Source organism: Sinocyclocheilus rhinocerous, unplaced genomic scaffold, assembly GCF_001515625.1.
Source record: "Sinocyclocheilus rhinocerous isolate Xijiao unplaced genomic scaffold, SAMN03320098_v1.1 scaffold1669, whole genome shotgun sequence".
Lineage (NCBI taxonomy): Eukaryota > Metazoa > Chordata > Actinopteri > Cypriniformes > Cyprinidae > Sinocyclocheilus > Sinocyclocheilus rhinocerous.
In genome coordinates, this window is record NW_015632484.1 from 7,361 (window position 1) to 21,268 (window position 13,908).

Consider the following 13,908-nt stretch of genomic DNA (forward strand, 5'->3'; position numbering starts at 1 on the left):
TGTTAATAATAATAATAGGCCTAATAATAATAATAAGAAGAAGAAGAAGAAGTATTGTCATGTTAAGTAGGTATTGTCAGTATTTATTAATACAGAAGTATATAGTCAGTAGGCTATTTACAGATTTGAGTGTAGGCTATATTTAATAAATGTTCTAGCAGTCCTTCAGCAAACCTCCACATCTGATATAATTACTGCTCTGTCGCTCATTAAAGGTTTCCATTACTGAAGAGTAAAGAACTCCAGCTGAGCGTCAAATAAACGCGTTTACGCAGATCTAACGCGCAGGAATACTGTCAGAGTCTAAATAAGCAGCATATTATTATACAGTCGGTGTATAGCGATAATGAATATTTAACGATTAGTCGTGTAAAGTCAGAGTTTCGATCATGATGATGGTTCATTCACACAGAACGCGAGACGCTAAATCTCAAGACGCGTCGCTTAAAAGCTGGACTTAATTTAACTGTTTATAACGTCATGTCAGTGGGTCATTAATCAATATGTTTGTGTTTGAAAGAAACGGACAAAACAAGTCATTTCACTCAAACTGCCCTGACGCGCGCGCACACGTCTGCCTCGCGTCAGCCGAGTGCCGGAAGTGACGTACGTACGCAGGCGATGACGCTATGGCGTTGTGTATGCGGAAGTGATGGACGCGGCTTGTGTTTGTATTTCTGCAGGAGTCTGACGCGTCGGTGAAGCTGTAAGTGTGTGTGTGTGTGTGTGTGTGTGACTGATGTTGATCATGAATGCGCGCAGGGCTTCAGAAACGCCGCTCAAAGCTGAGCTCGCTAAGAGTGTCAGAGCTTTAAACCGCATGTCAGTCTGTCTGTGTTCATCTGTGTCGGCGAAGAGCGTAAACACAGGCTCAGATGATGAGTAAATGCAGATATCACCGCACCCTCAGTGAAATACAGGCATAGCGTTTACATGCGAAGACACTTCTTATCAAAAAGACAAAGTTAAAGCAATAAATAAAATAAGAATACATGAAAATAGTTAAAGAGCTCAAATGTATTAAAAAGTAAACGTTTTGAATGGTCTAAATGACTGTCCTGATGGAGGTGTGAGAACTCTCTGAAAGGATATCAGAAAAACAGGTAACCGTTTATGGATTAATCACAATATGCACACATTCATTCTTAATTTTATGCCTAATATGATGAAAACTGGCAGTTAATGTTTCTTGTCATTGACAACTAAGAATTACATTACATGACGTAAATTATATTTTTCTATTTAAAACGCAGAATTGGACAAAAGTCGATTAGTTTAGCTGAATATTACTGTCGGTTGTTTAACATTCTATTGTAAAACAGTTGTGAAAAACGTTAATCTTAATTTTGACCGTTAAATCTGAAGCGTCAGTTAAGCCCCGCCTCCTTTGATTTGATTGGCCACATCAATCATTCTGACGTTGACGAGCGCTGACAGACGCCGAGGCGGCTCTGATGAGAGACATTAATGACATCAAATTATAGCATCAAAATACACTTAACGTTCGCTAATTATTTTAGACGTTTATTATGTACACCCCGGTGATCTCAGTGGAGGATTATGACACTTGCTGCTCAGGTAAATATCGCGTGTGTTCAGCATTCATGTTCTGTTCAAAACTCTGTCAGTGAGATTTAAGTCAGCTGATCAATCCTCTCAAATATGGTCTATTAGAAATCCAGATTGATTTCTACAGTTCTGTGTGTGTGTGTGTGTGTGTGTGTGTGAGAGTGTGTGTGCGTGCGTGCGTGCGAGTGTGTGAGAGTGTGTGTGTGTGTGAGAATGTGTGTGCGTGCATGTGTGTGAGAGAGAGAGAGACAGGGTCACATCACAGTGGAGTCAGCTGTACCGCTACATAAAGAACCTGAAGCCGTCGGACCTGCAGCTGTCACTATGGGGCGGCGATGTGGTTCTGAGCAAACTGGACCTGAGACTGGACGTGCTGGAGCAGGTGAGAGAGTCACAGCTGATATACTGTTGTGATGAAGCTTTCCTTCACTGATGTCCTTCTGCCTGTTTTTTTCTGAAGGAGCTTTACTGCATTTTAAAATATGGCGGCACTTCTGGTTTCGGGATCTGCCACCCAGAAGGACTGAAACAAATCATTCTGACTGAACGATCTGAACATTTTCCATCGCTCTATTTTTATTCCTCGGGAAAATAATGTACTGCTTGGTATTTTAATGTGACTTTAGTGACACCAGAATACCTGTGACATCTGTAATAACTCCTGAGATTCCATTCATGGTTTGCTGAAAGTAGTTTGTTCATACTTCTACACGAGGAGAATAATGTCACGTCTTTGTACTTAGTTTTTGAAAATGTTTATCATGGCATAGAGTGAACCTTTAAATTAGCTGGCGGTTGCTGATTGTTTACAGTTTGACGGATGTTACTCCCATAATTTGCACAAAGCACAAATGTAGGAAAACGGTGGATATGTAAAACAGTATTTTGGAAACAATTGATTTCCCTAAGCCCCGCCTCCCCTTGTTACTGTTGATATTGATGAAATTATTAAATAATGCAGTTACATGATTAAATCTGTGAGGCCGTGAATCAGAACAGTGTCACTAAAACAGCAGTTACAGCTGATAACATTAGTGTGAGGAACAGTTTTGTTCAGGTTACTTTCACACTACAGTCGCCTCGTTCAGTGACTTTCATTCACGCTTCAGCAGATGAATATGCTCTTACAGACGTGTTCAATGGAAATGACGGCGACACAGAGAGTAATACACAGCATGAACAAGATTTATTTAAAGATTGAAGGGAAGATTCAGTGTCGCTAGTAGAAGTGACCCGGCAACAACGCTTAACCTTATTTTGTGATCATTTCTGTAAAATTGCATCGCAAACACGCAGATCCTTTATAAATTTACATTTGAACAAGCAAAAGCTTGGAAAGTTGCTTAGTCAGTAGCAAAGGGTCAGCTGATTCAGAAATAATTCTGCATCAATTTACTAAAAAAATCATATTCAGAATGAACTTTAATCTGCCCCTGACATTTAGTGTAAATCGACCCCTAACAGTTATCATCAGCAGTGACTGTGTGCAGGGACTTGAACACAGCTAACATCTTATAAAAGAAGATGTGTTTCCATGTTGTTTCTTCAAAGCTGTCAGTGTTTCTGAAGGGTTGAAGTGGATGTTTGTGGATGTTTCCCAGCTCTCACATACATGCAGCAGAGCATTTGCTTTGCGCTCTTATTTGGGCAACTCTGAGCTTTTGCAGTTGTAATATCTGGAACGGATCACTGTGATGTTGTGAGAATGTTTGGCTCCGCACACGCTCTCAGAGTTTGATGCAGGATATTATTAGAAGCAGCTTGCGTCGTCCCGAGCGGGAGTTAAACTTTCTCTAGTGATCTTCAATTAAAGCCACTCTGGGATCCTGTCAGGACGCCTCGGGAAGCGTTTGAAGCCTTTGTGAATGGGTTCTGTTTGATTGTGAGTGTTGAATTGCTGAACTCTGGTTTGACTGATGGGCTGCGTGTGTGTTTGCAGGAGCTCAAGCTGCCCTTCACCTTCCTGAGCGGACACATCCACGAGCTGCGCATCCACGTGCCCTGGACCAAACTGAGCTCGGAGCCCGTGGTCATCACCATCAACACCATGGAGTGCATCCTCAAGCTCCGAGACGGAGCCACGGTCAGTGTCTGAATGAGATCTAGAGTCTGGGACACGAGCGGCTGAAGCTCAGAGCGAGCGTGGGTTTGTGTTTGGCTGAAGCACAGCGGATTAGGGACGTCACAAATGTTACGGTTTTTCGGTTTTGCGTTTAAATGATATCCGTGAGTTTTATTTCTCTCAGAATTGGCTCTGTGTGTGTGTGTGAGAGTGTGTGTGTGAGAGTGTGTGAGAGTGTGTGTGAGTGTGAGTGTGAGTGTGTGTGAGTGCGTGCGTGTGTGTGCGTGCGTGTGTGTGTGTACATCTGTGTGAGTGTATGTGTGTGAGTGTGTGTGAGTTTACGTGCTGAGATGAGGAAACGCCTCCCCGCTTATATTTGAAAAAGCAACACACGCCGAGCATCTTCCCGAGACATGCAATGATAACCCTTTCTAAACCTGTTGTCCAACAAAAGAGAACATTATAACTTGTTTTTACATCACAACATAAGTCGAGTGTTTGAAATAACTTCCTTTTGGGATCTGATGTGGCTTCTTATCACAGAATGAGGCAGAAAATATATTCTATACTTGTAATAATGGCTATGTTGATTAGAAATGGCTTACAAATATCATTATGAAAATACCCGAGATGGCTTGAAGAACACAAACCATATATTGTCTCAGGCGGGTGTTTATCGTCCTTACATTTCATCATTCAGAACGTTTAACTTTATATCATCTTTTTATTCAGTTACAGCAATAGCAATACCTTTATCCACATCAGGGTTTTCCTGGAACATCATCAGTGTTACTTCTGTGATGCATGTGTGGATTTTCTGCGCGAGGGCGCCCTCTGGTGTGCAGTATGAATGAAACACACATTACATGTGTTTATAGCACTCAATAATGGCCAGTCCATCCTATTTTGGGTAAAAATCTGAAAAATAATACCTCTCTCAAAAGAAATGTTAAGCAGACGTATAATAATCCATGCTTTTTCCAGTGTACAGAGGTTTACAGGAGTTTTTTGTTGTTAATTTGTTGCAAAAAAAACACTGATGTGCCAAGCTATCAGAACTGAACCGAAATGAAACTGAGGTAGGAATTGAACCGTGGACTAACTGTATTGTTGCATCCCTACAGCAGATGTTTATGTATGAAAACCCTGATCAATGAGTCTGTCTTTATCTGATGACTGTGTGCGGCTTCTGCGCTGAACAGACAATCACTCAATCCACAGTTTGCACAAACAAATATGAAACATGTTTCTTGTTAATCTAATAGACTTTAGTCAGGGAAAAGCCATATTTAATTTAAAGCACAGTATGGCGTCCTCTCTGACTGAGGTCCATAGCACTTGTGGTGGAGTGTGCAAGTGTGCATCTTTAAAACATGAAACTATTACAATGGTTTGAAAGTGTAATCACATGAGGCTAGTGTGATAGAATCACTCACCAGTCCTGACTGATGTTATATTCCGCTGCTCATTGAGTAAACCTCGTGGTCTTCATGTGATGTTTGCACAGAAAGGCATGTGAAGTGACAATCTGTGAGGTTGTTTGCATGCAGCATCTGCAGCGAGTAATGCGGCCAGTAGTTCCTTCATCACAAAAAGGTGATTGAGACACTTTGCGGCTCAAATACTGAAGACTTCATGTCAGTTATTGAACAACATGGAGATTGCTGTCTGTGCTAATCGACTGCACGTCACAGACACGGACGTCACAAAAGACGTACAGTGTTCCTTGGTGTCAGAAGCGTGTTTTCCTGTGCTGAAGCAGCGCTCGCGCGCAGGGAGTCGTTGTGAGGAGGTCCTGAGGCCAGATGGCCAGTCAGAAACACATTTAGCAGGGAAGTCAATTAGAGCTGATTATAGCAGCTTCTGCAGAATAGATCTGGAACACATGCGTGTTTCACTGCGCTAATATCACCCAGCGCTGCAGCTACTGCCGTCTGCGTGTTTCTGCCATGTGGAAATGAGTCGGGACGGGTCCTGTTAAATTCCCAAACAGGTATTTGTTGCAGATGTGTTTCACAGAGCCGTCCCGTTCAGAAAGAACTTTTGGAAAATTGCAAATGACGTTCAGACAAATTATGCGCTGGTTAAGCCCGGCCCGGAGAGACCCCAAACCAGACGCAGAGCCCGAGAAACCCTGACCATTTCAGTTTAAACAGGACATATACTTCATTACATGTTTGCATTTGCTTGCAGCTATACAAATAAAACAGAGAAACTGTGAAAAAAATAATAAAAGTTACAGGTGTAGGTGAGAGAGAATTTTGAGTGTGTGTTTGTGTGTGTGTGTGTGTGTTTGTGTGTGTGTGTGTTGTGGGTCTCAGGTGGTGTGTGTGTGTGTGTGTGTGTTGTGTCTCAGATTGTGTGTGTGTGTGTTGTGTCTCAGGTTGTGTGTGTGTTGAGAACAGAAGGAGGTTTGCGGTGTCCGCTGTGAGTTTCTCTGGTGATTAATGATCTAATGAATGTAGTTTGTTTTTACAGTTCCTCTGAGCAGCAGAGTATGATCCTGTAGAAACATCTGCAGGCGTTTCGTGTGCAGGATCTGCTCTGGATCTACAGCAGCACGTCTGCAGTGATGCTGAACGCGCAGCACTCAGGGAGATGTGCAGACGTGCTGCGCTTGTGCAAGTGTTTGCAGATGTGGAGGTGTGCGAATAATCTCCAGTAGATTCTCAGAGCTGGTCTCTGTAGATGAAGTGTGAGCGCTCAGTGTTAATCTCTCTGTGTGATTTGTTTATTATATCTGCTGGTGTGTGTGTTGTTGTGTCAGACGTCTTCATTAACACAGCTGGAGCTGATGGAGGCGTGTGGTGTGGCTGCTGAAGGGCTTGTTGATGTTACGGAGGTTGACTGAGTGTGTTTAACTCTGGGCCCGTGTGATGTTGGTCTCGGGTCAAAGGTCACCGTGGCTCATGTGGGGGGCGTACAGGCCGTTACTGATGCAGTAAAGTGAATCTCTCCAGTAAATCAGTGGCTGTTATCAGTGACAATTATCCTGGGATGTTTGCGTCTGACCTCGGCGCTGTGCTCGTCTGATTGTTTTAGCTGCATCTTCACTCTTTCATCACAAACACACAGCAGACTGCAGCAATAAATGAGAAATAAACCTTTACTGCTGTTTATCCCACAGTGCATCTGTGCAGAACTCCTCATTCCTTTAGATACACACACAAACACACACTCAAACACTCAAACACACACACACACACACTCATGTGTGTGTGTGTGTTGTGTCTCAGGTTGTGTGTGTGTTGAGAACAGAAGGAGGTTTGCGGTGTCCGCTGTGAGTTTCTCTGGTGATTAATGATCTAATGAATGTAGTTTGTTTTTACAGTTCCTCTGAGCAGCAGAGTATGATCCTGTAGAAACATCTGCAGGCGTTTCGTGTGCAGGATCTGCTCTGGATCTACAGCAGCACGTCTGCAGTGATGCTGAACGCGCAGCACTCAGGGAGATGTGCAGACGTGCTGCGCTTGTGCAAGTGTTTGCAGATGTGGAGGTGTGCGAATAATCTCCAGTAGATTCTCAGAGCTGGTCTCTGTAGATGAAGTGTGAGCGCTCAGTGTTAATCTCTCTGTGTGATTTGTTTATTATATCTGCTGGTGTGTGTGTTGTTGTGTCAGACGTCTTCATTAACACAGCTGGAGCTGATGGAGGCGTGTGGTGTGGCTGCTGAAGGGTTTGTTGATGTTACGGAGGTTGACTGAGTGTGTTTAACTCTGGGCCCGTGCGATGTTGGTCTCGGGTCAAAGGTCACCGTGGCTCATGTGGGGGGGGCGTAGAGGCCATTGCTGATGCAGTAAAGTGAATCTCTCCAGTAAATCAGTGGCTGTTATCAGTGACAATTATCCTGGGATGTTTGCGTCTGACCTCGACGCTGTGCTCGTCTGATTGTTTTAGCTGCATCTTCACTCTTTCATCACAAACACACAGCAGACTGCAGCAATAAATGAGAAATAAATCTTTACTGCTGTTTATCCCACAGTGCATCTGTGCAGAACTCCTCATTCCTTTAGATACACACACAAACACACACTCAAACACTCAAACACACACACACACACACTCACACTCAAACACACAGAAAGTGTTATAAAATCTTAATTCTCATCTCATCTCGTCTGATCTCGTGTCTCCTCTCAGATGTTGTGTGTAAGGTTGTGATTGTGTTGTTTCTGTGTGCAGGATGATAATGAAAGCTGTACGTCCAGTTCGACCAATCGCAGCGCCTCTGAGAGCTCTAAGGCCGCGTCTAAACCTCGACGGGTGCAGCAGGCCCCGAGCGACCCTGACCTGCCCCCAGGTGAGTGATGTTGTGAAGGCCGCGGGGCCACGGTCCCTCCCTGAGCAGCGGCTCTTATCTGGAAAGCCTCTTAAAGACCCCCATCAGAGCTCAGCACACTGTTTGTTTTCATTGAAGCTTACACACACACACACACACACACATTCCTCTTTCACTCAGTATGCCATAATTAACTTTATATGCACTTTTTGGTTGTGAATATCACACATTTATTCATTTAGTGAGTTCTACAATTCTACATCTTAATTGTAATTCTAAAAATTGGCTAGAAAAGTACAAGCGTTTGAGCTGTAGCTGCATGACAGTGTAAGTGCTGTTCACAATGGCAGAATCACAGCCAACGACCGCTAACCTTCCTCCACATCTGCTGGCATGTGTTCAGGGATCGGCTCATACGAGAGAATTTAATGTCATGGTAGATACAAAACCTGTCTGGTAATTGACGTACCTACTCTGAGGTTAATTGTGCAGCGAGTGTGAACACTGGGCTCGGTGTGCAGCTCTGAAATGAGATTTGACTGCAGGTGCAGAGTAACGACACATGATCATGATGAAAATGAAACTATGCGACTGGTAAAATGTCTCTGCTGATTCTGACAGCTTTTTATTCAGATCGATATTTAGATGGTTTGAACTCAAGCTGTCAGTGTTTTTGTTGCATTGATTCTGTGAAGCTTAGAGCAGGTGGCTCGTTCCTGTGCATCGAAACACATTCACGTCTCGTGTCTTTATTCTGATGCGCTCCGCGGGCAGGAAGAGGCCGGTGGAGTCTGAGAGCCGCTCTTGGCTCGAGTAGCACATAAAGCGGTTGGTTTTTCCAGCTATTTAATGACTGGAGTTTTTCGTCCCCACGGGCCGCAGCACAGGTGCAGCTGAAGCAATAGTTTACAGAGAGATGAAGGCAGACGGAGGGAAAGTCGGCTGCACTGCTGGATAAATTGGATCCAGAGAGCACTAACAGGGAATGACTTTATGACTGTGAATGCAGGTGCAACACACACACACACACACACACACACTGACCTGCTGTTCGACCACATACACACACACGACTGACACACACACACACACTGACCTGCATGTTTGACACACACACACACACGACTGACACACAAACACACACTGACCTGCATGTTCGACACACACACACGACTGACACACACACACACACGACTGACACACACACACTGACCTGCATGTTCGACACACACACACGACTGACCCGGCGGTAAGCGTCGACCGCACACACACACGCCCGCATGAGTGATGCCCACAGGAAATGAAGCACAACTGGGACCCAGCAGCCCTCGCTGCTGCTGTAAAACACTTATTTGTTCTTCACCTGATCGTGAGGCTTTGAGTTTGTCGGATTATGATCCGCAGTGCTCCAGAGCTCATTAATAAAACGCAGTGCCACTCGCACAGGAAGACAAACATTTAAGTTGGACAACAAGGAAAAAGCATTAAAGTTTTATAAGTTGAAGTGGGACTGCGAGCGTTCAACAGGGCTCCATAATGCCATTGGACCTGCGGTTATGACCATTTATTGCTGTATATTTTAATATTTTATTGCTGAAACTCTGGTTCGTAATGTTTTCAGTTCTTTGGTGCTTTGTTGAGTAATGACCTTAGACCGTGGATGCTGTTCAACTGGAGCTTCTGGTCATGAGGTGCTCTGTTCACACACGCACGCACGCACACACGCGCGCACACGCACACACACACGCACACACACACACACTCTCACACACGCGCACACGCACACACACACACGCACACACACACACACACATGCACACACACGCACTCACACACACTCACACGCACACACACACATGCATCACACACATTGTGATTATAGCTGCAATGAACTAATCCTGAAAAGTGTCAAGCGTTTTGTTTTTGTGGGTAAGAGACGGAAACAAAACGAGAACGTCCCCAGTGTCATTAATGGTGCAGACGCTGTGTAAAGCAGATTTATTGAGCGTTTACGCGAGCGCAGGACTCAGCGTGCTCCTGCTGAACTGATTCCGGCACTGAATGATGGGATGCTGTAGCTTGGTCTCTGTGTGGAATTTATTTATTCACAGTTTTGCACGCTGCTGATCAATGTGACGTGGACAGGTCTTGATTTACTGATCTGTAAAATTACGTCTGTCCTATAGCGCTACATGCCGTTGACCCACACAGAAGAACATCACAATGAATCATTGCCGTTACAGTATCAAGGGGAAATAATGTACATAGAGACAGAGCGACACGTGTCATAATCAGAAAACCACGCTCACGCAACACTCTCCATTGACTTTGTATTGCGGGAATCTGCCTCCGTGTAATTTCTGACTTATAACAAAAAACAGAACAATGTCTGCAAGCTGCTGTGTGACGAGGTGTACAGCAAACAAGCTAAAAAACCCAGAACTACGTTTTTATAAGCTGTCGACCCAAAAAACGAGCGTTTAGGACACAAAAGTAGAGCGCAACGTGTCATTACTCTGAGAACTACGCCCACTGGAAGGAAACGTAATCACCAACAGATAACATTCATTATTTTAATCATGTCAAAGGATTATTTCTCCACCCGATGTGAACCTGAGAGGAGGAGATATACTGAGAAACTAAACTTTATTGGTCTATGTCAGTGCCCCTTTTCCTGACCTTCCTTTTATTTGAGAAATGATCTAACTGAATGAAATACCCCGACATCTACAACTATTTGTGTCCTTAAACGCTCGTTTTTTTGGGTCGACAGATTATAAAAACGTAGTTCTGGGTTCTCCTTCAAACAATCTCTCGGTATCTCACTATGGGAAACGTCCCAGGCGTGATAGACTATGGAAGCACCAATTACACCACGTCTGTCCGAAGGACGGAACAATCACAGGAGGGCGAGGGCGAGTCTGGCCTCTACACGGACACACAGGAGTCTGGAGCCACCCGGCCCCTGCAGAACTCACCCAGAGACCCCATAGTGTCTGTCGGCTTCTACTGCACCAAAGCCTCCGTCACATTTAAGGTGAGTGGGAAAAAACAGAAACAAATTAGTATGTATACAGTATCAGTCACATATGATTTCAGTTGTGTGTTAAATTCACTTCTAGGTAGTCAGCCACACAGCTCCACATCTTCTTCTCTGGCCAGGTCCAGATCTCGGGGAGCTCTCCACGCTGTGGATGATGAATATACTGTATTTTCTGTTTCCTATCACTGTCAGTCCAGATTGGACTCTTTTTTTTTTTTTCTACCTAAAATGGTCAGTGTTTTAGAGTCCGATCACGCCGGTATGACTGAGGATTTATGCTCAGGAGTTTGCTGGTCTGTTCTTCTCAAATCACTTCATCTGATTTTACACTCAATCCTTTTAATCTCTCAATTCATCATCCGCTGAGAATCTGCGAGAAACCTGTAAAGTTGATGGAGGACTAATTATTTGATGCTGTTCCTCTAAAAACATTAAAGAACGGTGAATCTTGAGCTGTGGAGCCTGTGGGATTGGAGATGTACAAAGTTTATAATAGTTCTCCATCAGCAGACTTACAAGAAGAGCTACAAGCGATTAGAGCTTTAGATTGTCTTAGACTGGATTTATGAGCGCGGGATAAACTGGGAAAGTTCCTAGCATATGTTGGAAAACAATGTATGGCATCCCAGTTTCTTGAGACTGTTATTGATTGAATCAGTATAGTTTTCATGAGTCTGTGTTGTCTGGTCTGTGTAGCTGACAGAGAGCTGCTCTGAGAGCAGTTACTACAGTCCACAGAAGCTGAAGTCTCGTGAGGTCCTCAGTGTGGAGCAGGAGGGAATCACGGTGGAGGTCAGAATATATATAAGTGTCTAAATCCAATGACTGATATTCAAAACTAATGAAGACTGAATGTTGTCTGATATTGAGTCCTGTCAGCTCATCTATTAGCCGAAGACACAGCAGAAGTTGAGTTTATTGAATCATATTAGTTGTGTCAGTTTTGAAGCTCAACACTTTATCTAGACTGGCATAATAGTCTAGATTGAAACTCATAGCCATGCCTTTTTTAAAATGTTTTTCAGTTTTGTGCATTCATTAGAAAGGTTTATTCAGCGACTTGTGATGCCAAACTCTTTCAATCTGTATGTCACTTTGGATAAAGGCTTCTACCTGATGAATGAATGTCAATATTTTCTATCTAAGCAGCTTGTGGTGTTTCTGTTTTCTGGCCTCATAATGTAGATCTTCTAATCATAAACACGGTTGCAGTCCTGCAGAGGCTGATAGTCCAGTGTATTTCTGTGTAGAAGCATCACAGGTTCAGGATGAGCTGATCGTCTGTGGTTAGTGAAGGTCCAGTGGTTCGGTGTGTGATCCTGTCACTGAACACGGTTCTGCTCTGCTTGTGTTCACAGGAGACGTACACGGAGAACGCGGGGCTGCAGCGCTACGGTGCGTTCTACATGGATTATCTGTACACGATGGAGAACAGCAGCAGAGGTAGGTCTGTCAGCCTGAGGAGGTGTTCGGAGCGACACACTGATAACCGCTGTCCTCTCGCTCACCTCCACCTGTCACGCTGCTCTTCCTGCGCTAGTCTCGCTTAATTAGGTGTCAGTTTTCAGATTCAGAACCAAGACTCGGTTCATTTAGAATATTTAGCACCAGTTACAATCCTTTAAAAATACCAAAATGAAGGATTTTCACAATGTTTGGTTGCATTCTCATGCAGTGATGCAGTATTGTGAGAGTGTAACACTGCAGCACCGCTACACAGAATCTGGATGTTTTTGAATAAATAACGGTGACTGTTGTCTTTTCCACTTTGTGTGAGAAGAATGAAAAGAAAAAGGCAAGAACACTTTTGGGTGGCTCTAGAATGTGTCTCTCTCTCTCTGTGCCGTTCTGTCGTTCCGTGTCAGCCTCAGATAGCAATCTAAGCGTAAAGCAAACAGATATCGTCAGCTTTGGCCGTCAGGCTGATCTCTGAGATGCAGATGAGTGTCGCTCCTCCGGCGAAGCTGAATGACGCTTCCCGTCAGGAATGTCGTGTGAGTCAGAGCGCGTCTGCCCTCGGAGACTCGAACCTGCGACCCTCGTCCACATCAGAGCGCCAGCGCTACATAAACGAAACTCAAACCTGCGGCGCGCTCTCTCTCATAACAACTGCAGCGCGGAGGCGCGGATCTCCTCTAATGCTTTAAATCTGGCTAATTTCCCTCCCCATGTCCTTTAGCAGCGCTGCGAGCTTCCAGATGTTTGATATTAGACTTAATCCAGCCCTGCCTTAATGGGAAGAGGAAGTGACATCGCTCGCTGCACTTTTAATCTCCACAAATCAGGAGGGAATTTGAGCAGCTCGTGAACTCTTTCTCCCTCTCCTCCGTCCCTCCATCCGCAGTAACGGGACTCCCACGTTCCACGCTTCCCGTCAGGAATGTCGTGTGAGTCAGAGCGCGTCTGCCCTCGGAGACTCGAACCTGCGACCCTCGTCCACATCAGAGCGCCAGCGCTACATAAACGAAACTCAAACCTGCGGCGCGCTCTCTCTCATAACAACTGCAGCGCGGAGGCGCGGATCTCCTCTAATGCTTTAAATCTGGCTAATTTCCCTCCCCATGTCCTTTAGCAGCGCTGCGAGCTTCCAGATGTTTGATATTAGACTTAATCCAGCCCTGCCTTAATGGGAAGAGGAAGTGACATCGCTCAGCGGCTGTAAATCTGTTGTCCTGTTAAAGGTGTGTTCACAATGACAGTGATTTGCAGCAACACAGTGACCTGGAGTCATTCGTTTAGAGTGAGTGTGTGTGTGTTGCGTCAGTATTCGCTCTCGGTGTGTGTGTATGTGTGAGAGTGTGTGTCTGTGAGAGTGTGTGTGTGTGTGTGTGTTGCATCAGTATTCGCTCTCGGTGTGTGTGTGTGTCGTCAGTTGTGTGTGAGAGAGTGTGTGTGTGTGAGTAAGAGTGTGTGTGTGTGAGTAAGAGTGTGTGTGTGTGAGTGTGTGTGTGTGTG

At 44.6% G+C, this 13,908-nt stretch overlaps 1 protein-coding gene across 1 annotated transcript; it reads left to right on the top strand.

Moving 5' to 3' along the window:
* The first annotated feature begins 1,049 nt into the window (after positions 1-1,049).
* Positions 1,050-11,844, top strand: LOC107742608 (vacuolar protein sorting-associated protein 13B-like). Its single transcript, XM_016555653.1, has 7 exons — positions 1,050-1,067; positions 1,835-1,951; positions 3,509-3,652; positions 7,814-7,931; positions 10,754-10,947; positions 11,650-11,745; positions 11,833-11,844. The coding sequence occupies exons 1-7, from the start codon at positions 1,050-1,052 to the stop codon at positions 11,842-11,844; spliced, it is 699 nt and encodes a 232-aa protein (XP_016411139.1).
* Positions 11,845-13,908: the final 2,064 nt, after the last annotated feature.